Below are 19,865 nucleotides of genomic sequence, written 5' to 3' on the forward strand. Positions count from 1 at the left end.
TTTTTTTCTAAAGATCTTTTTTCTTCTTGATCATTAATTTTTTTTCTATGTAATGGATTTGCTAAGAAAATGGGAAAAAAAATATAATCACTAAAAAAATTTTAGTAAATGATTTTTAGGGGACAGAAAGATGTTCTAAGGCCAATTTTCTAGTTACATCCGTTTTTTAATATAATTATGCTATATATGTACACAAAAGTCACTCACTATATATGAATTAGTATTCGTTAAAAAGTTTTAATATTTTGCTGTAAAAAAATTGATTCGACTTATAAATTTAATTATTATATGATGACAAATTTGATTCTTCTAATAACTAATTATTTTATTGGATTAATATGTAAATATATATAATCAATAATTTAAGGGCTAATTTTGTTTTAAGTTTAAATGTTAATCAATACTTTATTAGAAAGACTTGCATCAAATCACCAATGAAGACAAGAAATACGTCAAAATGGGTCAACAGTTTTCTACTTCTACATTAAGCTTAAGCATCTCTTGTGCGGTTGTGCCGGTTCCTGGAATGTCGGAACTTCCACGTTCTTATAGGTTCCTATTCACTATTCTACTCTCCCCATTGGCTCACCCGACATTACTCTTGAATTAGATAATCATGATAATTAAACTACAGTAGCTAATTTTACATTTTTTGTCATTATCAATTTATCATCATTGTAGTCCCTTCTTTTTTTTCTAGTGTGTTCTATAATCCAAAGCTAGTTCTTTTGTTTATTGAAGTTTTCCTTCCCGGCATACCATAGCAAAAACCATGCACAAGATGTGACACAAATATATAGTCACAACTTTTTTTTTTTCATTTTATCATAATAACGAAACACTAAATTGTGACATAATAAAACAAAAATTGCACCCTTTAGGATAATCATGCCTTAAAAAAAAGAAATATAACAATAAAATAAAGCTGAATAATCAACTTACAATAATTGCAATTATAATGTCATGAAAATACCAGCAATCCTTTACCTTTTACGTAAAAGCAATTGATATGGGATTCATTCAATTGATTTACCAATTTTACCCACATTCTCACTTTAAGGGAAAGATCCAAACCAAGTATAAGTAATTAATCATTTGCGTATTGCAAGCTAATAAGAAAGCTGAAGTATATGGCTTCTTATTACTACTACCACTTCCTCTTGTTTGTTCTTGTTGCTACTGCTACAATTTCTGAAGCAGATTCAAAAACTAAGTTATCTAAAGATTTCTATTCACGCAGTTGTCCTAAACTATTGCCTATAGTGAAAGATGAAGTCATAAAAGCCATTAACAAAGAAACTCGCATGGGAGCTTCCTTACTTAGACTACATTTCCATGACTGCTTTGTAAATGTGAGTTTACTATACTATACGCAATTCACAGTAATTTACCTTAAAATAAAACTTTGTGATTTGCTAAATTTGGCTTCATTGATGCTATGATCAGGGCTGTGATGCGTCAATACTGTTGGACAATACAAAGAACTTCATCGGAGAGAAAACGGCGGCGGCTAACAATAACTCAGCAAGAGGGTTCGACGTGATTGATGACATTAAGACCAAAGTGGAGAAAGCATGCCCCAGGACTGTTGCATGTGCTGATATTCTTGCTCTGGCTGCTAGAGATTCTGTTGTTTATGTAAACACCCCTATTTTATTAATTAGAATTTATGTTATGACCCTTAAGAAAGGCTTGAATATTTTTTTTATGGCATGACATGTGTTTTTTATTAGGGTAATGATTGTTGTAACTTTACAGTTAGGAGGGCCTTCATGGGAAGTAGGCTTGGGAAGAAGGGATTCTACCACTGCTAGCAGAGCTGCTGCCAATAACTCTATTCCTGCACCCTTTTTTAGTCTAACCACTCTCAAATCAAATTTTGCAAACCATGGGCTTTCTGTGGAGGACTTGGTGGCTCTTTCAGGTACTATAACCAAACTAGATTAGATGCATCAATAAGGGACGCCCGCTGCTCAAGCATCCGTGTTAATGCAAGATCCAGAAAACGGCTGCACTCAAAGAAAATAATATAGGCAGTCTAACCTAATAATAATAATAATAATAATAATAATAATAATAATAATAATAAATGCTTAATCATGAACATTTCTACTTTCTAGGCTTTTTTAGAATGAAAGTGATGGATGAAGAGAATTATTAATGTTATTATAATGGAAGAAATCTTGGATGAGCACAAGTTTAACAACTCAGCTACTCACAAGGAAGTTGGTTTGAATCATAAATTTAATTTACCTCAACTGATGGGACTTAGTTTTAACTTTTAACCAAATGAGTTGTTAAACTGAGGCTTGTAAAAGAATCTCTCCTTATAAATTATAATGTTATAACGTCCAAGAAATGTTCTGATTCACTATTTTTATATAACAGGTGGACACACTATTGGCTTGGCTAGATGTGTACAATTCAGAGCACACATCTATAATGATTCCAATATTGATGCTTCCTTTGCCAAGTCTCTGAGGAGCAAGTGCCCCAGAAAAGGAAATGATGCTGTACTTGCACCCCTTGAACTTCAAACACCGACACATTTCGACAATCTATACTACAAGAATTTGCTGGTTAAAAGGGGTCTTCTCCATTCAGACCAGGAGCTCTTGAATGGTGGTTCTACTAGTGCTCTGGTGAAGAAATTCGCTGCTAACAAGAACGAATTCTTTAAGGCTTTTTCCAAGGGCATGGTCAAAATGAGCAGCATCAAGCCTCTCACAGGTAAAAAGGGGCAGATCAGAATCCATTGCAGAAAAGTCAATTAGACATGCAACATTAGCAAGTGATATTTGTGGGCAAAAATGTATCTTCAACTAATTAGCCATCTCTTTGTCTAAAACTATGTCAAATGATCAATAAACTACCACTTTTTATTTGTCTATATGTTATCAAATTAAACTGCAAGACCATATCTCATCCCCAAGCTCAATGAATTTCACAATAACAAATTCATGAATTTCAATAAAACGAAGACTTTCATATAAAAGATAAGAGCGATAAACTGATGATAGACTTTCTAGGTTTCAATACATGTAATTTTAGTTCTCATCCTCAAACAAAATTTCCTGTGGTTTCTTTTCATACCCCATTAGACTATGGCGAAAGTAATCACGAACTCGAAGTCTTAGATATTTGCTTATCTACATCATGGTTTTGATTAGGATATCAACACTTAAAACAAATAACTAAAAACAAGGACTCATGCTGCTATCTCTTCCACTTACTCCAGCTCATGAATGGATTCAACCTCCTCTACCGATAGCACAAAGTCATCGACCTCTTTGTAGTAGGCATTCTGTTTTTCAATGAAATCTTGCAGCTGGGAATTCTTGGACTTCTTTTGTTGGTTAGACATGCAACGCTGCTTCTGAAAACACAGCAAAACATGACAAACAAGAACCAAGTAGAATTTAGAGTTTATGCAATTAACTCTAAATGATTAAGAACAACAAACTTTGTTACATCACCTCCATATATGCCTCATGCAGAGTATACAATCCTACAAAATGTGCTAATTACTGTATTATCAACATGGATACAACTTCAGAAAGATGAGATGATTGTCGCATAACCAAACCAACATCAACAGATTCAGAGGAGTTGGAAGGTCTGAAGTCTGTACAGAACCATACCTTTCTACAAGGAACTGTCGAATGCTTGTCTTCGAGGAGATCCAAAGCTTTAACTTCATCACTTCCTCCCCTGTTTTACATTACAAGAAACGAACCAAAAAATCAAGTAGTTAGATCATAGACTCGTGCTTTCTAGCAAATCGACAACAAAAAATAACAATCAAAGATTATTCACTCAATTAGGACAAGGAAATTTCAGGGGATGAATTATAAAAACCAAATTTCGCTATAGAAGCTTCACTCGTACCTAATCAAAACCAGCAACAGCATAATTTACAAACCTTCTTTAAACAACTGGATTTTTTATTTTTCAATACTCTAATCCCTCATAGATTTGAAGGCATAGTTACATGAATATTTTAAGCGTGGCGCACGTACCAGAACGTATTGTGTTCCATGTAACTATGATTGAAGGTTTGTGTAACACATAGGGTTCAAGCTGCAGGAACGAAATAATTACCGGATATTAGAGACGTTTTGTTGTGGATTGGTCACCGCTTTGTTATGGTTATTTCTCCTTTCATGTGTTCCACTGCACAAGGCTGAAATAGTAATAATAGTAACGGTTAATCAGTAGAGACGCATGCAGTAAAGGTGGCGTTAGGATTCAGCAGTTCAAAGAGTAAGAATGAGAAGGGGAAAGGTACCGGGAGGAGGAGGAAGAAGAAGAGAGTTGCATTTGGTGACAGATTTGTTGAAGTTGTTGGAAGAAGACGAGTTGGTGCGATCGGAGAGAGGGTATAGTCGTCTTCTCCGCTCCGCACCTTTCATTTCCATTTTCACTTTCGAGATTGCCGCCAAATTTCTGCTGGGAATTTCTGCTTCTGCTGTGTGGGCCATGGCTACGTTTCAATTTTTTTTTTCTTTTTTTCCTCTGATATCCATAAAATGGTAAACTACACGTCTTATAGGGGTTATAAAATTAATAACGATTAATCTCTTATTTTATTATTTATTAATTTTTTATTTTAAAAATATATTTTTAGGGTAAATGATCAATTCAATTTTTTCCTTTTTTAAAATAGAATAAAGCGATTTTTGTCGAAAAAAATAGATCTATTTCGATTTCTGTCTGCTGTGAGTCATTGTAATTTTTCTGTTACCTTCCCTCACTAAATTTAATGAAAGAGACCTATGTGATATTTAATATTGTTGATGTGGATGTTACAATTTTCATCAAATGCTATACTAACAAATGAGCAATGATTAGAGGTTGATATGTCTTTCTGAGAACAATAGTGAGGAGTCGATTTGTCCTCTATAAATAATGATCAGAGATTAATTTGTCCTTTATTCACAAAAAATTGTTTCGTATACTCTACTAAATTAAAACTTATGTTATTTGGAGATGATTCGTCTCCATTGAGATCCTCACTTCTCTTCCAAATCAAACAGCTGATATTTCATGACTCACCAAACTCATTTAATAGACCAACAACTGTTACAAAAAATTTAACAACTAGAGATGGTATAATATATATCAGCAAAAAAAATAATTGTTGCAAGTTTAAGGACTGTCATCAAAGTTTTTTTAATTTGTGCTGGCTCCAGATTTAAAGCCTCCCAGACTTAAGTCACTTAAGTAGAATTGATTTTGGATAACTTAGACTTTAGTGTGGATATTAGCTATAAGACTTAAGGACATATATTGTTATTTTAGTTATTTATTTTGCTTGTTTAAAACCTTTCGGCAATACCATGCTTAAAAGAACAAATGTTTTTATTTAATTTTGTCTTAGGACCATATTGTTGTCTATATTATTCTATTATTAGATGTTAAATTGTCAAAAATGAATTACTTTTTTATTATCCTTATCAATATAATATAGTGAATGTTATAGTGCCTATAATATTGTATCTAACTTACTAAAAAAGTCAAATAAATAATATTTAATAAATTTTAAATATTTTACTTTTATTTTATATATTTTATTTTTTACTTATAAAAAAATTAAATAATTTAAACACCACAACAAAAAATATCATAAAATTCACCATATAATATATGAACATTTATACTTTTTTTGAAGTTAGAAAAGTGCATGTTACAGAAATATTAATTTATTACATTGTTGCTTTGCATAAATACTTGTTTTATTTCATGGAAGAAATTTTAAACATTAATCATAATAATTCATTTTTATTTACCTTCATAAGTGTTCAAATACTCAATATCATCCCATAACATAAACAATCCCAAATAATTCAAATTAGTCATAAATTTTCTATGCAGATACTTTCAACAAGCTTGTAATTATAACCTCATAAAGAAATACAAAAACACTACATCCAAAACTAAGGCATTTATTTTCACTCATTTTAAATTTACATTTTTTTTCATTTATTCTCTAATAATTCAATTAACTTTTCCTTTAATTGTTTCACTTTATTATCCACTACATGACCTTCGTCGGTATTAATCAATTTAATTATTAATAAATAATATATTATCTTAGAATTTATCAAATAATAAATTCGATGGTAAAGAACGCATAAAAAATAAATTTATAGGTCAAAATTGTTATAAAAAAGACGATAATAATTTCCAAAAATTCACTAATTAGAAATTTAAATCTGCCACTAAATCCACTTATAATTAGTGGTGAACTAAAAAATCACTGTGAGAATTTTACCGTTAGAATTTGTCTATTGCTAAAATCTCACCGTAATGAAAGTACTAGCTAATTTTTTCGATAATTCCTCTAGTAAATCTGACAGTTTTCGGCAATTTTTTTATAATGTCATACCGTTCGTATTTGATTTGGAAGAGAAGTGAGAGGTTTCAACTAAAAAGAATAATCACCTCTAAATAATATAGGTTTTGTTTCACGTGAAACCACATCATTTTTGGTAGATAAAGAGACAAATTGATCCTTGACCATTGTTTATAAGAAGATAAATCGACCTTTGACCATTTCTCATTCGCTAACATGTCACTTCACAGTAACTTAGCGTTTACATAAGCAACGTTAAATGCCACGTAAGTCAGCAAAGAATTCGATGGTCTTAGAACATTTGGACCATTAAATGGTCCTATAACAAAACATGTTTTTTAAGTTTTTTAATAACTACTAAATAATCTTTATCTAATTTTAATTACAAATTATGAATTAGATCTTTCATTTAATCGTAATAATTTTTTGGCAATTCTAATCAATTAAAATTTTATCTTTGATCCATTACATCCGTATAAGATTGTGAAATCGTATTTCTTATAAAATCAATCGATTGGATTAATAAAATAATCGATTGAATTTCAAATTTCTCATAATTCAATCGATTGAAATTCAGGTTTTCACAATTATTTATGATACAGAAAATACAGATACAATCATTTTATTCTACAACCACAGAGATACAAGTACTTTTTGCTAAGCAAAAAGAACAACTAAAGTCTATACAGAGCACTCTAGAAGATGAAGATAATTATGACAACACATCAGTTGATATGGATGGAGCCATGGGTGGAACATCACCCAAAGAAAAAAAAAATGCTACAAAGTCAGGATCTGTTAATGAATCTCCAAGCAGAGATGACAGTGCAAGTTCTGGACCATTGCATGATTCGAATGGTATGGTGGCCGAGAATTAGATCACTCCTATTTCAGGTTTTTATGAAATTTGAATTTCAATCTATTGAATTATGAAACCTGAAATTCAATCGATTGTTTTATTAATCCAATCGATTGATTTTATAAGAAACACAATTTCACAATCCTATACAGATGTAATAAATTAAAGATAAAATTTTAATCAATTAAGATTGTCAAAAAATTATACGATTAATAGAAGATCTAATTTGTTATTATTTTTATTTTTGATTATGATAGATGAATGATAAAATAATGATTTATAAAATAAAAAATAGATTTTATAATTAAATAATATATAAAGAATTAATTTGTAATTAAAATTAGATAAAAACTATTTAGCAGTTATTAAAAAACTTAAAAAACATTTTTTGTCATAAAACCATTTAATGGTCCAAACGTTTTGGAACTATCAAATCTTTTGCCACGTAGGTCTCTTCTATTAAGTTTGGTGAGAGTAGATAACAGAGGGATCGCTATGATTTACGGAAGACACCGACAAAAATTACTGAATTAGATATTTATTTATTTTTTATTATATTAAAATTTTATAGGCAATGCATTTTTGTAGAAATTATTTTGATGAAAAATATAATTGAATAAAAAATAATTGTTACTAAATCTATAAAAAAATATTTTATAAAAAAACTGAATATTTATTTATTTATTGTCAATTTTTTAATTAAAAAAATATTTTATCAAAACTTCATCCTTCGCTATAGTTTTATCTTAATTTTGCAAGCTCAGATGGTTAAGTTAGGGTTCATTTTCTTAAAATATATTTTTACCGAAAAAGGATTAAATTTTCTCTATTTAGTTGATCTTGGATAAAAATAACTGTTCAATCAATTTAACTTGAGCAAAGATAAGCACATTTTCTGCACCTTTTTATTATTTTATTTTCTTTGCTAATTACCAAAACAAGGTTTGAATAGCAAATGACAATTTAATGGATTCTTTATCAAAATCCAAATTCGGAAGACTATCCGGTAATAAATAAATTTATTATCTATTATACACACTTTTTAATTTTATTATGGAGAATAAGATGAGTAAGACTCCGTTATGAAGAGCAGGTATGTTTTATCTGTCTGTGGTATCAACGATAGAGTAATTGGATGGTGTGAGTTGGAGCTAACTAATCGAACGGTCCAAATTCTTTGTGACAAAACGGATAGTCCGAGTTGTTTCTCCCCAGTCACATGTCGCATGCGTGTTGCTCCCCACAAACGGTGCCCTTTTAACCCAACACATCTCTTTCATTGCATACACACCTACTTTCCACGTCACTTTTCCCTTCATTCCTATCCAGCATCCATTCCTTCTTCTTTTTTCTTGAACGCTGTCTGCTTCATCTACTTCACTCAAAAAAAATTAAAATGTCAAAGAAACAAAAATTTAGAAATGTTGATCGTCCTGAAATTCACATTGTAAAATATCTCAGTCATTTTAATTATGTAAGTTTATTTGTTAAATTTTTTTATATTACAGAATTATAATTATTATTTTTAAAAATTTAATTATGATTATTGTCGTTAGAAATTGAGCTGAAGAAGATATGTGATTTAATTATTATTTTTATTGATAGAAATTTAAAAATATATGTTTAAATAAAGTGTAAATGTAGTTGATTCTTGTTTAGAATTTTTTGTAATATAATAGATTAGTAATAAAAAAATATTTTTTTAGAATTTTTTGCAATAATATTTGAAGTTATAATTAAGTAATTAGCTGTTATAATTAAGTTTAGAAATTTAGGAATATATGTTTAAATAATAGTTAGAAATATTTATGTTTAAATGTAGTTAATTCTTGTTTAGATTTTTTTGTAATATAATAGATTAGTAATAAAAAAATACTTGTTTAGAATTTTTTGTAATAATATTAGAAATTATAATTAAGTAGTTAACTGTTATAATTATTTTTAGAAATTTAGGAATATATGTTTAAATAATAGCTAAAAATATGTGTGTTTAAATGTAATTAATTCTTGTTTAGAATTTTTCTCAATATAATAGATTACTATTAAAAATGACTTGTTTAAAATTTTTTGTAATAATTTTAAAAATTATAATTAATTAGTTAACTATTATAATTATTTTTAGAAATTATAATTTTATAAAGTATAATATTTTTTTGTAACAATAAATAAACTACATCGGTGTATAATTTTTGGGATAATATTGATAATTTTGATTAATAATTAGGATCTGTAAAATATAATGTATTTGTGTTTTCGATAATAATTATTTGTTTATTATTAGCCTTTTAATTGATAGAAATATGTTATTGTAGTTGAGGTTTTAATATATTACAATGAAACATTATTAGTTAGATAGAAATTGAAAGTATTTATCAGTTATTATTATTTGTAGTAAATTAGAAATAAGCTCTAGGAATGTTAATTAAATTTAGAAGTTAAAATAGTATTACTTAGTAAATTGGATTCAGTAAAATTATTTGTTTTAATTATATTTTTTAAAATTATCTATGATAGTTGTGGAATTTTAATTAATATTTGCTATGCTTTTTGTAGAGTTTACGGATGTTGACATGTGATCACCCTATTCTTCCAGATCGGTACAATGAGAGGGTGGAGGAGCATTTACGATCTACTGATTTTTATCATGTGGCCCAGATTGGAGTAGTCCAATGTCAGAAAGTACTGGTAAATGCTCTAGTCGAAAGGTGGCACCCGGACACACATACCTTTCACCTTCCGGTTGGTGAATGTGTCGTGACACTGGAAGACGTGGCTATGATTCTCGGTCTTCCGACAGACGGTCTCCCGGTCACAGGGATGACTCTGAGTAGTTTTGAAGGCTTAGAGGCAGAGTGTCTGCTCCAATTTGGGGTTGCACCGAGAAAGTCGGACTGTAGAGAAAGCTGCATAAAACTGACGTGGCTACAAAATTTAAAAGAACGGTTACAGTTGACTGATAAAAACAGTATACAGGTGTACGTGAAGTGCCACATTATGTTGTTGATCAGCACGATCTTGTTTGGAGACAAGTCTGGGGCATCTGTACACTGGAAGTTTCTGCCTCTGCTCCGTGATTTTGCTAGTATCGGACAATACAGTTGGGGATCAGCATGCCTAGCACACCTGTATAAGGCGTTATGCAGGGTATCACGTTTTGACTGTAAGAAAATCGATGGTCCGCTAACACTTCTGCTCGGTTGGACTTGGATTCGCCTACCATATCTAGCGCCGGTTCCTAGGAAATCCCGCAGTTTTCCGCTTGCAAACAGGTAACATTATCTTACATTTACTCCGTATCTTCATATTTAGAATCCAATTGTGTTAATGAAACAAGTCATATTAGGTGGCGTAACTGGGAGCGTGGAGACCGAGTCTATAAATATCTTAGGAAGGCCTTGGATGATTTTCAGGAAGGTCAGGTGTGTTTTCATTAAAATAGTATTTGTTTCAAGTTTAGTGATATTGTTATTTACTAATATTTAATTATAATTTTATATACATATTGAAAAAAAATATTATTTTTAAATAGCAAACATAAAATTAATTATTTCTATTTATTTATGTAACAAACTTAACACCGAATCAAATGTAAAAGTATACACGTTAAATTCTTTCAAATTTTAGATTACGAAAATTAAAATTAATTATTAGTAAAAAGTTAAACTCTTTCATATGAAAATAATAACTAAATCTTTTAATTTGATTTCTTTTATTTACGGAGATTCTGGCTTCTTCGATAAAAACTTTTATCCCTAAGGATTTTTTTATAAAAATAATTTGATTTTATAAATTTTTTGTGTCATAATTTATAATGTTAAAACAAAACTGACAAAATTTTAAAAAAATTATATTTTCTTAATGTTATTACAAATAAAAATATTAGTAATCAAATAATCATATAATGAGAAAATCTGGATAGTTAGACGCTAACTTCTCCACAAACTGAAGCTACACAGAATTGAAACAACTACTTTCCTCCAAGATAAGCATAACCAAGTATGAACTTCGTTCCATGTTCATTTAACTTTACCATTGCAAGTTTTCATGCTAAATCACTTCTTTCTTCTTACACTTCTTTCTTCTCACATGCACTTAGACTTGTTAGCATATGCATTCATAATCATTTATGGTTGCAAATTTCAATGTTAAAAACTCTTCTAAAGTATGATTGCAAGTAAAATAACTAACTACCTTTTCTCATCTAATGCATCAAGAGCTTGTTGGAGCAGAGTCTCCTAATCAACGTACACCTCTTCGTTCCCTGTCACCAACATTTTGTCAGTCCTAGCACTCGATGATGAACTCACACTACCCTCATCATCACTGTCCAACAATATTGCAGCATTCTTCCGTTGAGAATTACCTACCTCAAAACAAAACCAAACAAAAAAACAGCATTCAATTCTCCCACCAAACAACATCATACCCTAAAATGGTAGTACTCAATATGCAACATTCAACATAACACATAAAATTCACTACAATTAACATAGCAATGAACCTTCACATTACTAGCTGAAATTGCATGCACCCGTCATAATAGTCCTTGTCTTTACAAAATGAAAAAGTATAGGTAGAATAAAAATACTAAACAATGTGAACAATGGATATATCGAATGTTCAATTCATTAGGTGTGCGGATGGTTATCCTAATATTAAGATTTAGGTGAGTAATTTAGAGATGTAGTGTATTTTTACTTTATTGGACCAATTTTAAAGCCCATTATTCACAAAAGCCATTGTCTATCTAACAAAGTTCAAACAAAATTTATGTTCCTAGTCCTTTATATTTTATTTTGCAATTCTCTCATTGATCAAAACTCAAAAGATAGTCCACATGAATAATCACAGACATTTATTCATTAATAAAGAAAAATCTAAGGTTTTGATTGGTTTAGAGGGTCATGCTCTAAAGGAGAAATCAGGTATTACTGTAGAATGAGAATTACCATGATTCATATATGATTACATTAATATTTATTTATTAGAGTTTATAATTTTTGAATTTGGAATTTACTATATTTTTTAAGAAATATTACAAAAGGCCAATTTTTAGTTAGTTAATATTAACTAATTTTAGAATTTAGTTTTATAATTTATAATTCAGAATTAAAGATTTATGATTTAGGAGTTTTGAATTTAAGATAAACAAAATACCTTTAAATAAATTTTCTGATATTTATTGAAAAAAATTAGTTCTCAAGAGCATTCTTCATTATTTATTGTATGTATATTCAATGTTAATTTTTTTTTCTTTATAAATACATAAGGTTAGATCATTGGACTTTTTTATTCTTGAATTGCAGTTATTTGTTCACACTTTTTTTAATTTGTGACATAAATATGCTAAATTAATACTTTTTTGTTGTGGTTGCATAACTTTTTGGAACGAGGAATAAATATATATAAGAGGTATTAATCTTTTTTTATATATAGTAGAGGCCACAAATATTTGAATTTACAATCATTGTATCTGAGTTTGTTGGGCCATCATGAAGAATTTTATTGACCACCGGATAAATATAAACTAATTGATGAGTTATTAAAATTTAAAAATAATAATTAATTAAATACAAAATAAAATAAAAAAGATATTTATTATGGAAATAAAAAATAAATAAAATTTTATCTAATTATTTAATTATGATCAGATCGATTAATTCAATCTGTGATTCATTGGTTAAATTAGTGTCTACTTGTAATTCAAAGATTATTGATACAATTTCAAGTATTTAAATAAATTTCATATTTTTTATCTTTATTTTTAAAATATATTTTAATCCTTTATCCGGCATTAGTTGGTTTGGAAAAATAAAATCTAAAAAATAATAAATAATTAACTACAATAAATAACAATACTGAAAATTGAAATATGACCAAGCAAATGAGAAAAAAAATCACCAATGACTCAATTTTTTTTTAAATACAAATACTTGAAAAAAAAAATCTAAGAAATTTTTAACCTCTCATTCAGTTGGAAATATAATGTAATTATGTAGGAGTGAATGTTGGAATATAATTCAAGTCAACTTCTTAAAAAGGGTCAACAGGTATAGGAAAAAGAAAATGACAAAGACTTTGATCACTGAAAATGTGAAATCACAACATGCACAAGATTTTTAACATGATCATTGTAAAACATTTAAATTTTGGAAGATTCTATGGTGTAGATCGTAAAAAATATCCACACTTAGATGTTATGCTTTTGCGTCCTACGTATAGTAGAGACAATTTTATAGTAATTTTGATTGATGCAACTAAATAAAATAGTTGTCTCATGATAGCATGATTAGAAAAGTAATTAAATATGCTTAATAAAAGATTTCGTCTAATAGTTTTTTCTAATGGGTCAACTGCTACTTTGGAGCCAATAACTTTTATTGGGCCATGTGGCAGAGTACTTTGTAAACCAGTTTTTTTTTTGTTGCTATTGTCAATAAGTCGTAGCTTACATGGTATATCTCTCATTTCTCTATCTCAAATGTCTCAAATTTAAAAAATCTGATAAATATGTGGAGTATGTAAATGTGTTGTATGGTACCTAAAATTGAGGGTTTTCTAATCTATCTATCCAAAAAAAATTGTCACTATTAATAATTTTTTTCTATTAATAAGATAATTGAAATTGATTTTCAAAAATGTCTATTTTAGTAATTTTTTTGAATTCTTTTGCTAAAAAAAATCCTTCACAGTTTATGGCAAATAGACATATAGTAAAATGAATTACTTAAATAACAATGTAAAGCAGTATAAACAAATTTTAAAATCAACATCAACAATATTTTATATTTAATTAATGATTATATTGTTAAAGTAATTCAACTATTTTACATGTACATTAAAATTAGGAGTAAAGTATCGTTTTTGTCCTCAACGTTTTGGATAAGTTTTAAAGTTGTCCCTAACGTTTTAATCGTTTTATTTAAGTTTCTAATATTTTAAAATTGACTCAATGTTGTCCTGCCATTAGGGATCCGTTAACAGAATTGACGCGGGACGAAATTGAAACGATTTTAAAACTTAAGAAGATAAATCACATAAACATGAATAGTAGACATGCTTTTAGAAACACAGTCAACAAGACAGCATATAGTAGTGCAGGCATAAGTGCTACCAGTGATTTTATTTTCTTAGTGATTTTATTTTTAAGTTTTAGATAATGAATGTTAAAATTAATTATTAGTAGAAAATTAAATCCATTCACATGAAAATAATAACTAAAAAAAATTTTTTCATCTACGAATATCTTAGTCTTCTTAGTCGATAGAGACTTTTGTCCCCTACAACCTTTTTGTAAAAATAGTTTGATTTTATAAATTTTTTCTGACATAATATATAATGTTAAGACAAAATCGACGTAATTTTAAAAGATTTATATTCTCGTAATATTATTACGAAAAAAAACCCTAGTAAAATCAAAACATTGATGAATATAACAATAGTTCTAGTGACTTCAATGTTTTCCTTTTGAAGAAATTTTGATGGAAGTTATTTGAATCCAAGGGTTAAATTGTCATACAATATTAATATATAAATTTCACATACATATCACTTTCATGAATTAGAATTGCATAATGTCATGCAAAATTCTTCATGGCATCTCAATTGAAGACATTTTGGGTGGATATTAATGCTAATTTCTTTTTTCCTACGTTCATCAAAAGTAAGTTTTAAGGGCACAAGTGGACTTGCATCCTTTCAAATTAAATCAACTGGCCTTAACACTCCTACCAAATAATGCAAACAGAACGAGGCATTTTCAATAATTCTTCAATTTAGATTTCAATGTTTCAAAAAATACTATCTTTTGCATTTACATTATTGAAAAGATTAGCAAGTGAATCCCCAGCATCATCCTTAGTTTCATTACTTTGCTTGACATTTTGAGTTAAAAGAAACACCTCGTACACTTTGCGACGCTGGCGCATGATTTTTGATTGATACAAATGCGACTTTCTTTGTCGCAGAGTGTGGTTCAGCATTAGGAGCAGACCGTGGCAATGCATGTGAGCTGGTTACCGGTGAAGAGTTCTTGAAAGATGCTTTAGTGTCACCTTGATATTCTCCACCTTCCTCGCCACACTCAGTAGTTGGGATAACCTGGTCATCTGCATAAGATGTACATCATCAATGCCTTGGCTAAAACTAATAACACCAAAATATTACAAGTTATCTAGTATTAAAATGGTGAGAAAAAAATAAATAATAAATAAATAAATCATTTTTTTTAATCGAGAAACAATGGTGGATATCTAAGCCTGGAAAACAATTTATTGATTTGGTTTATATCCAATTTGAAGTACTTGCCCATTGAGATGTAAATTAAGAACTCTAGAGACCGAGCTCCTCTGAAATGAGGAAAACGGTAAAGTGAAAAGTGAGAGTCCGATCATCTTTGAATCAAGGTAATGGAGCTCAAACATAATGTAAGTTACAAAATGGTGAGTAAACCCTCAATTTCTCACTTTATCAATCTTCTCGGTTTAGAGGATCTTTATTGTTACTGCTGATCAAAACAAGCATGGATAACAAGATCATGCAGAGTATTCAAGTATAGCAATTTGTTTCTCTTGTCTTTAACTGGACTCACACGAAAAGCATACTTAAATTACGAACAAGCATTTTCTCTTGTGACTAAACCTAAAACGGGAGGCTACTGAGTATAAGTCATAAAAAAGACATATTTTGTTAATATTATATTAATATTATCAGCTGAAAAATGAAAATGAAAGCTTAACGAAGATGAGACGGAGACAGCAGAGCAGAAATGAGACCACATCATAAATTCATAGTTCTTACCCCCGAGAAAATTTTCAATAGTATCGTATTTTACAGCTGATGCTTCGACAGAGACATTTCCACCAGAATCCTCACCTTGATTTTCATTCTCACAATCATGCTTTGTCTCAATTAATATGAACTTATCTGATTTCCATACACATTCCAATTTAACAAAATCCTGAGTAACTGGGAAAACTTCCCTAACAACCTGCATCAACAGTATACAACAATAAATTTGCATGTTACCCGTATCAATTAGTAAATGCAGAACAGAAGGTTAAGTGGTAAAAGCAAACCTCGAGTCCCTTGTGAGTTATTTTTATTGATTGCTTCTTTTTAGACAAAGAAGAAACCATGTTGAACAATGAAACCACATCAAGTAATATCTGTACCATGAAGAAAAAGGATTGCAAATAAGTCTCATGTAAATTCAAGGTAGATGACTCCCAATGCTAAAGATATCTCAAGGCAGATGGATTTACAAACAGAAATAAAAAACAATGGCTAGCACAAATTTTCAATAACTCATTAGCTAATGTAAACGCATAATCATGTTCACCGAGTCTATTTTAATTGAGAAATAACATTCCTATTGTTATTCAACGTTGTTGATATTCTGCATGACCTCAACCTCAATATTATACAACCATGAACATGAGGACTTACTTGTTGAACCAAAACCCGAAGACGTGCAAGCAAAGCCATAACTATCACAGAAAACCCCATGAAGAAAGCTCGAGCAAACAATACAGATACCTCACTAATATATAGTCAAGAAAACATATTTTATATTGCAAACTGCAACCTTCACATACAGTTCGCTTCATATTAAGAAGTAAATACAATGAGAGAAATGCTATCAATGAGAGAAATGATAACAGTATCTATGAAATATGGAATGTTTCTAAGTAAAAAGCAAAAATATGATTCAAGGATTTACATTTGTAACAGACCACAAGAATACATTGTATAACTATAATCAACCAAAACCTAGAAACTTCTCTAAAGCCTTAAGCTACTGAATTTATCAAATACGGGAATTTAGGAAGGGAAGGGGGAGATGTTAAGGTTGGCAGAATCAACCAACAAACAGTAAACCATCGACAGAATCAGCAAGAATATAATTGCAGCCCAGACACAAAAAGTAAATGCACAGTGCTTCAATCAAGCAATTAAACTTCTAACGGTTTATAAAACAGCATTGGAAGATTTGGTGAATTATGCCAACAATATGTATGCTGTATCATTTGACAATGCCAAGATACGAGCTGGACGTGATACAAGCATTATGATACAACATATATATATATATGAAGTGAAACTGTGAAAGACAGCATTATATATAAGCATTATGATACATAGGGTATGGTTAAACAAATTATGTTCACATGGTACAGTGATCCCAATCATTCAAACACAAACCACATGATATCAGTAGAAGGATACGTTGCAGCCTTCAGCATTGTTTCTACCATCTGCATGAGAAAATAAAACCCTCATCAATATAGAAGAACAACTGAACATGTTCCAGTCTTCCAGAAGATTTCAGCTATTCAACACTACTGTTAATATAAGGAAATAATAGTTTATTTGAAATCCTAATTCTGTATGCATAGGAAGAGCAGGAAATGAATGAGCTCTCCACTAGTAAAAGGCAATGATCAATTTACAAAATAAATAAGGGGAAAACGAGAAATGCTAAAGAATACTCTGCTGCAGTTTTTACCTCTGCTAGTAAGCGTGCAGCTCCTAAAAGGCGCTCCATAAAGTTATACTTTCCATTGTCACATTTCCTCCTTTTTAAGCTGTCATGAGCAGTAAGTAAAACAATAGTACTTATCATCTTATATGCACAGAAAGTATTTGAGAAAAATATATTTCAAGAACCAGTGACAAATTCATGGGCAATAAACAAGCATGATGATGCAAAATATTAAGTTATACATGAAAGTAAGAAATCTCTCAGGAAATGAGAATTTCAATCTCTTCTGTTCTGTGCCTTGCACACTCTTATGGCTTCACTAAACCATCCATGGATATGGAAAACTAGAAAACAAATCCAAAAAATAAACAAGTCAAACATACCTCTCGAAAAGATGAACCTTCTGTTTTGGTCTATCTCCTTTGATAACTAGTAAACAAGATGACACAAGCTCCTCCAAGTTTGCCGATTGCAGAAGCTTTATATCTCTACTCACCTTCCAATTACAATTCCACACAACCCAAAATGACATATACATACATACTACATAGCATGCCCATGAAACTTAAAAAAAAAGGAAGAAAAATGTTTCATTGAAAGCTGTTTCATATCATTGAAAGGAAAATTTTCAATTTTTGTACCTTCAAAAGATGCTGGAAATATAAGGAACGTCGGTGCTGGTTCTTGTTCTTATAGACCAATCTTTGTAGAATGCCACACTCACATTGGAGTTGTGCAAACATAGGTGTTATTCTTGCCTCGATTGTTTCAAATTCAGTACCCATCAAGTACCTTCAATTTAAAACAAGATTTACTGATAAAGCAAGTTAACAATCTATTGAGAAAAGGAAAAATACAACAATTTTAGTATGGGAAACAATCTTGCATCGAACAGAAAATGATGGCGAACAGTCCTCTGATACAAGATTTGCTACGACAACTTGACAAGGGATAATCCAGGCTTGAAAGCAAGAGACTCGACTTTTAGGCTATGAGCTCAACCGCAGTACAAGTGTTTATTTCGAAAAGTTCTTACTAACAAGCTAGACATTTTAATTTCCCAAAAGGAACCAAAAATGACTTATAAGGAAGTTATAAATTATATAGTCAAACAAGATGAAACGATTTAAAATATATATAAAAAAATCAAAAGAAAAAATTACTTTTTTGCTTTCGAAGTGTTAAAAATGTTCAAAGTTGCGTTATCCAAATGAGCCATTAATCTTCATAATCAATTTAACTTGTTGCAACAAGAATGTCTAATTTGGTCAGCAATCAAAACTAACAGAGCTTGTTATTATTCTTTTGCAATCAAAACACTGTTTTTATAACCTTGGTTACTGTTAATTCATCATAACACCAGAGTTTCATATCCATACAATGCGCACTTACACAACACCCATTATCAACTCTAACCATTAATCCATAATTAGTTTCAACTCACATACACGAATCATCTTCTTCACTTCATCATGTCTAGGTTCAGCTTTGCCATTAGAGTGCAAAGATCAACACGATTCTAGTAATCCAAAACCCCAAAACTAAGTTTTACAACAGCTTCTTTACTTATGCATTATGATACAAAAAAATATCAAAATTACAACACAAGAAGAAACTTTAATAAACCCACCACAACACAGCAGCAACCATAAATGTGAAAATTACAGCAAAATCAAAGAGGAGACTACAACCTACCAGAATCTGAGGCACCAACGACGGTAAAGCTCGCAGACTGGAGTTGAATCGCGCCTTCAAGCTCAGGGACCCGGAAGAATGGTGACGACAGGGAGAAGAAGGGAGACGGTGGCGCTGGCGAAGAGGGGAATGGTGGGGTGGTGACGCTGGAGAAGTGGCTTGGTCGGGTGGGTTCTGGGTTTCCTTGTCTGGGCCGGCGCCAAAAACAAAAAGAGGGAACAGGGTTTCTCTATTTTTTTTCAACAAAAAGTAACAACCAATTCGGTATCCAACAATGATAAAAGCCCTGATTCAAAAATACCAGTATTTATTGTGTGTGAGTGTATTGTGTGTGTGTGAAACATGGGTGTAATGTCTAGAATTGGGGCTGTCCAATCCACTTGACCAAAAATACCAGTATTGAAAAGTAACCTTATCGACCAAAAGTTTAGTAAAGTTTTTACTTTTTGAAAGTAACTTTTAAAAATTATCTT

General features: G+C 30.3%; 3 protein-coding genes across 4 annotated transcripts; 1 reads left to right on the top strand and 2 right to left on the bottom strand.

Moving 5' to 3' along the window:
* The first annotated feature begins 1,130 nt into the window (after positions 1-1,130).
* Positions 1,131-2,864, top strand: LOC107469283 (peroxidase P7-like). The gene is made up of 4 exons (XM_016088661.3): positions 1,131-1,352; positions 1,447-1,638; positions 1,759-1,924; positions 2,389-2,864. The coding sequence occupies exons 1-4, from the start codon at positions 1,131-1,133 to the stop codon at positions 2,772-2,774; spliced, it is 966 nt and encodes a 321-aa protein (XP_015944147.1). The 3' UTR covers positions 2,775-2,864.
* A 152-nt stretch (positions 2,865-3,016) lies between these two features.
* Positions 3,017-4,454, bottom strand: LOC107469284 (uncharacterized). The gene is made up of 4 exons (XM_016088663.3): positions 4,289-4,454; positions 4,102-4,183; positions 3,642-3,711; positions 3,017-3,376 (listed from the first exon to the last, which is right to left on the bottom strand). Exons 1-4 carry the CDS (start codon positions 4,416-4,418, stop codon positions 3,230-3,232), a joined length of 429 nt encoding a protein of 142 aa, XP_015944149.2. The 5' UTR covers positions 4,419-4,454; the 3' UTR covers positions 3,017-3,229.
* Positions 4,455-14,949: 10,495 nt separating this feature from the next.
* Positions 14,950-19,646, bottom strand: LOC107469279 (uncharacterized). 2 transcript variants are annotated; one of them, XM_021132441.2, is made up of 9 exons: positions 19,393-19,646; positions 18,339-18,511; positions 18,081-18,193; positions 17,722-17,800; positions 17,442-17,470; positions 16,662-16,755; positions 16,292-16,381; positions 16,014-16,203; positions 14,950-15,322 (listed from the first exon to the last, which is right to left on the bottom strand). In XM_021132441.2, exons 2-9 carry the CDS (start codon positions 18,480-18,482, stop codon positions 15,081-15,083), a joined length of 981 nt encoding a protein of 326 aa, XP_020988100.1. In that variant the 5' UTR covers positions 18,483-18,511; positions 19,393-19,646; the 3' UTR covers positions 14,950-15,080. The 2 variants fall into 2 exon arrangements, with proteins under 2 accessions (XP_020988100.1, XP_015944143.1); XM_016088657.3 differs by having other exon boundaries at positions 18,339-18,489; positions 19,393-19,644.
* Between the last annotated feature and the right edge of the window lie 219 nt (positions 19,647-19,865).

The sequence above is a fragment of the Arachis duranensis genome, chromosome 10 (genome assembly GCF_000817695.3).
Source record: "Arachis duranensis cultivar V14167 chromosome 10, aradu.V14167.gnm2.J7QH, whole genome shotgun sequence".
NCBI lineage: Eukaryota > Viridiplantae > Streptophyta > Magnoliopsida > Fabales > Fabaceae > Arachis > Arachis duranensis.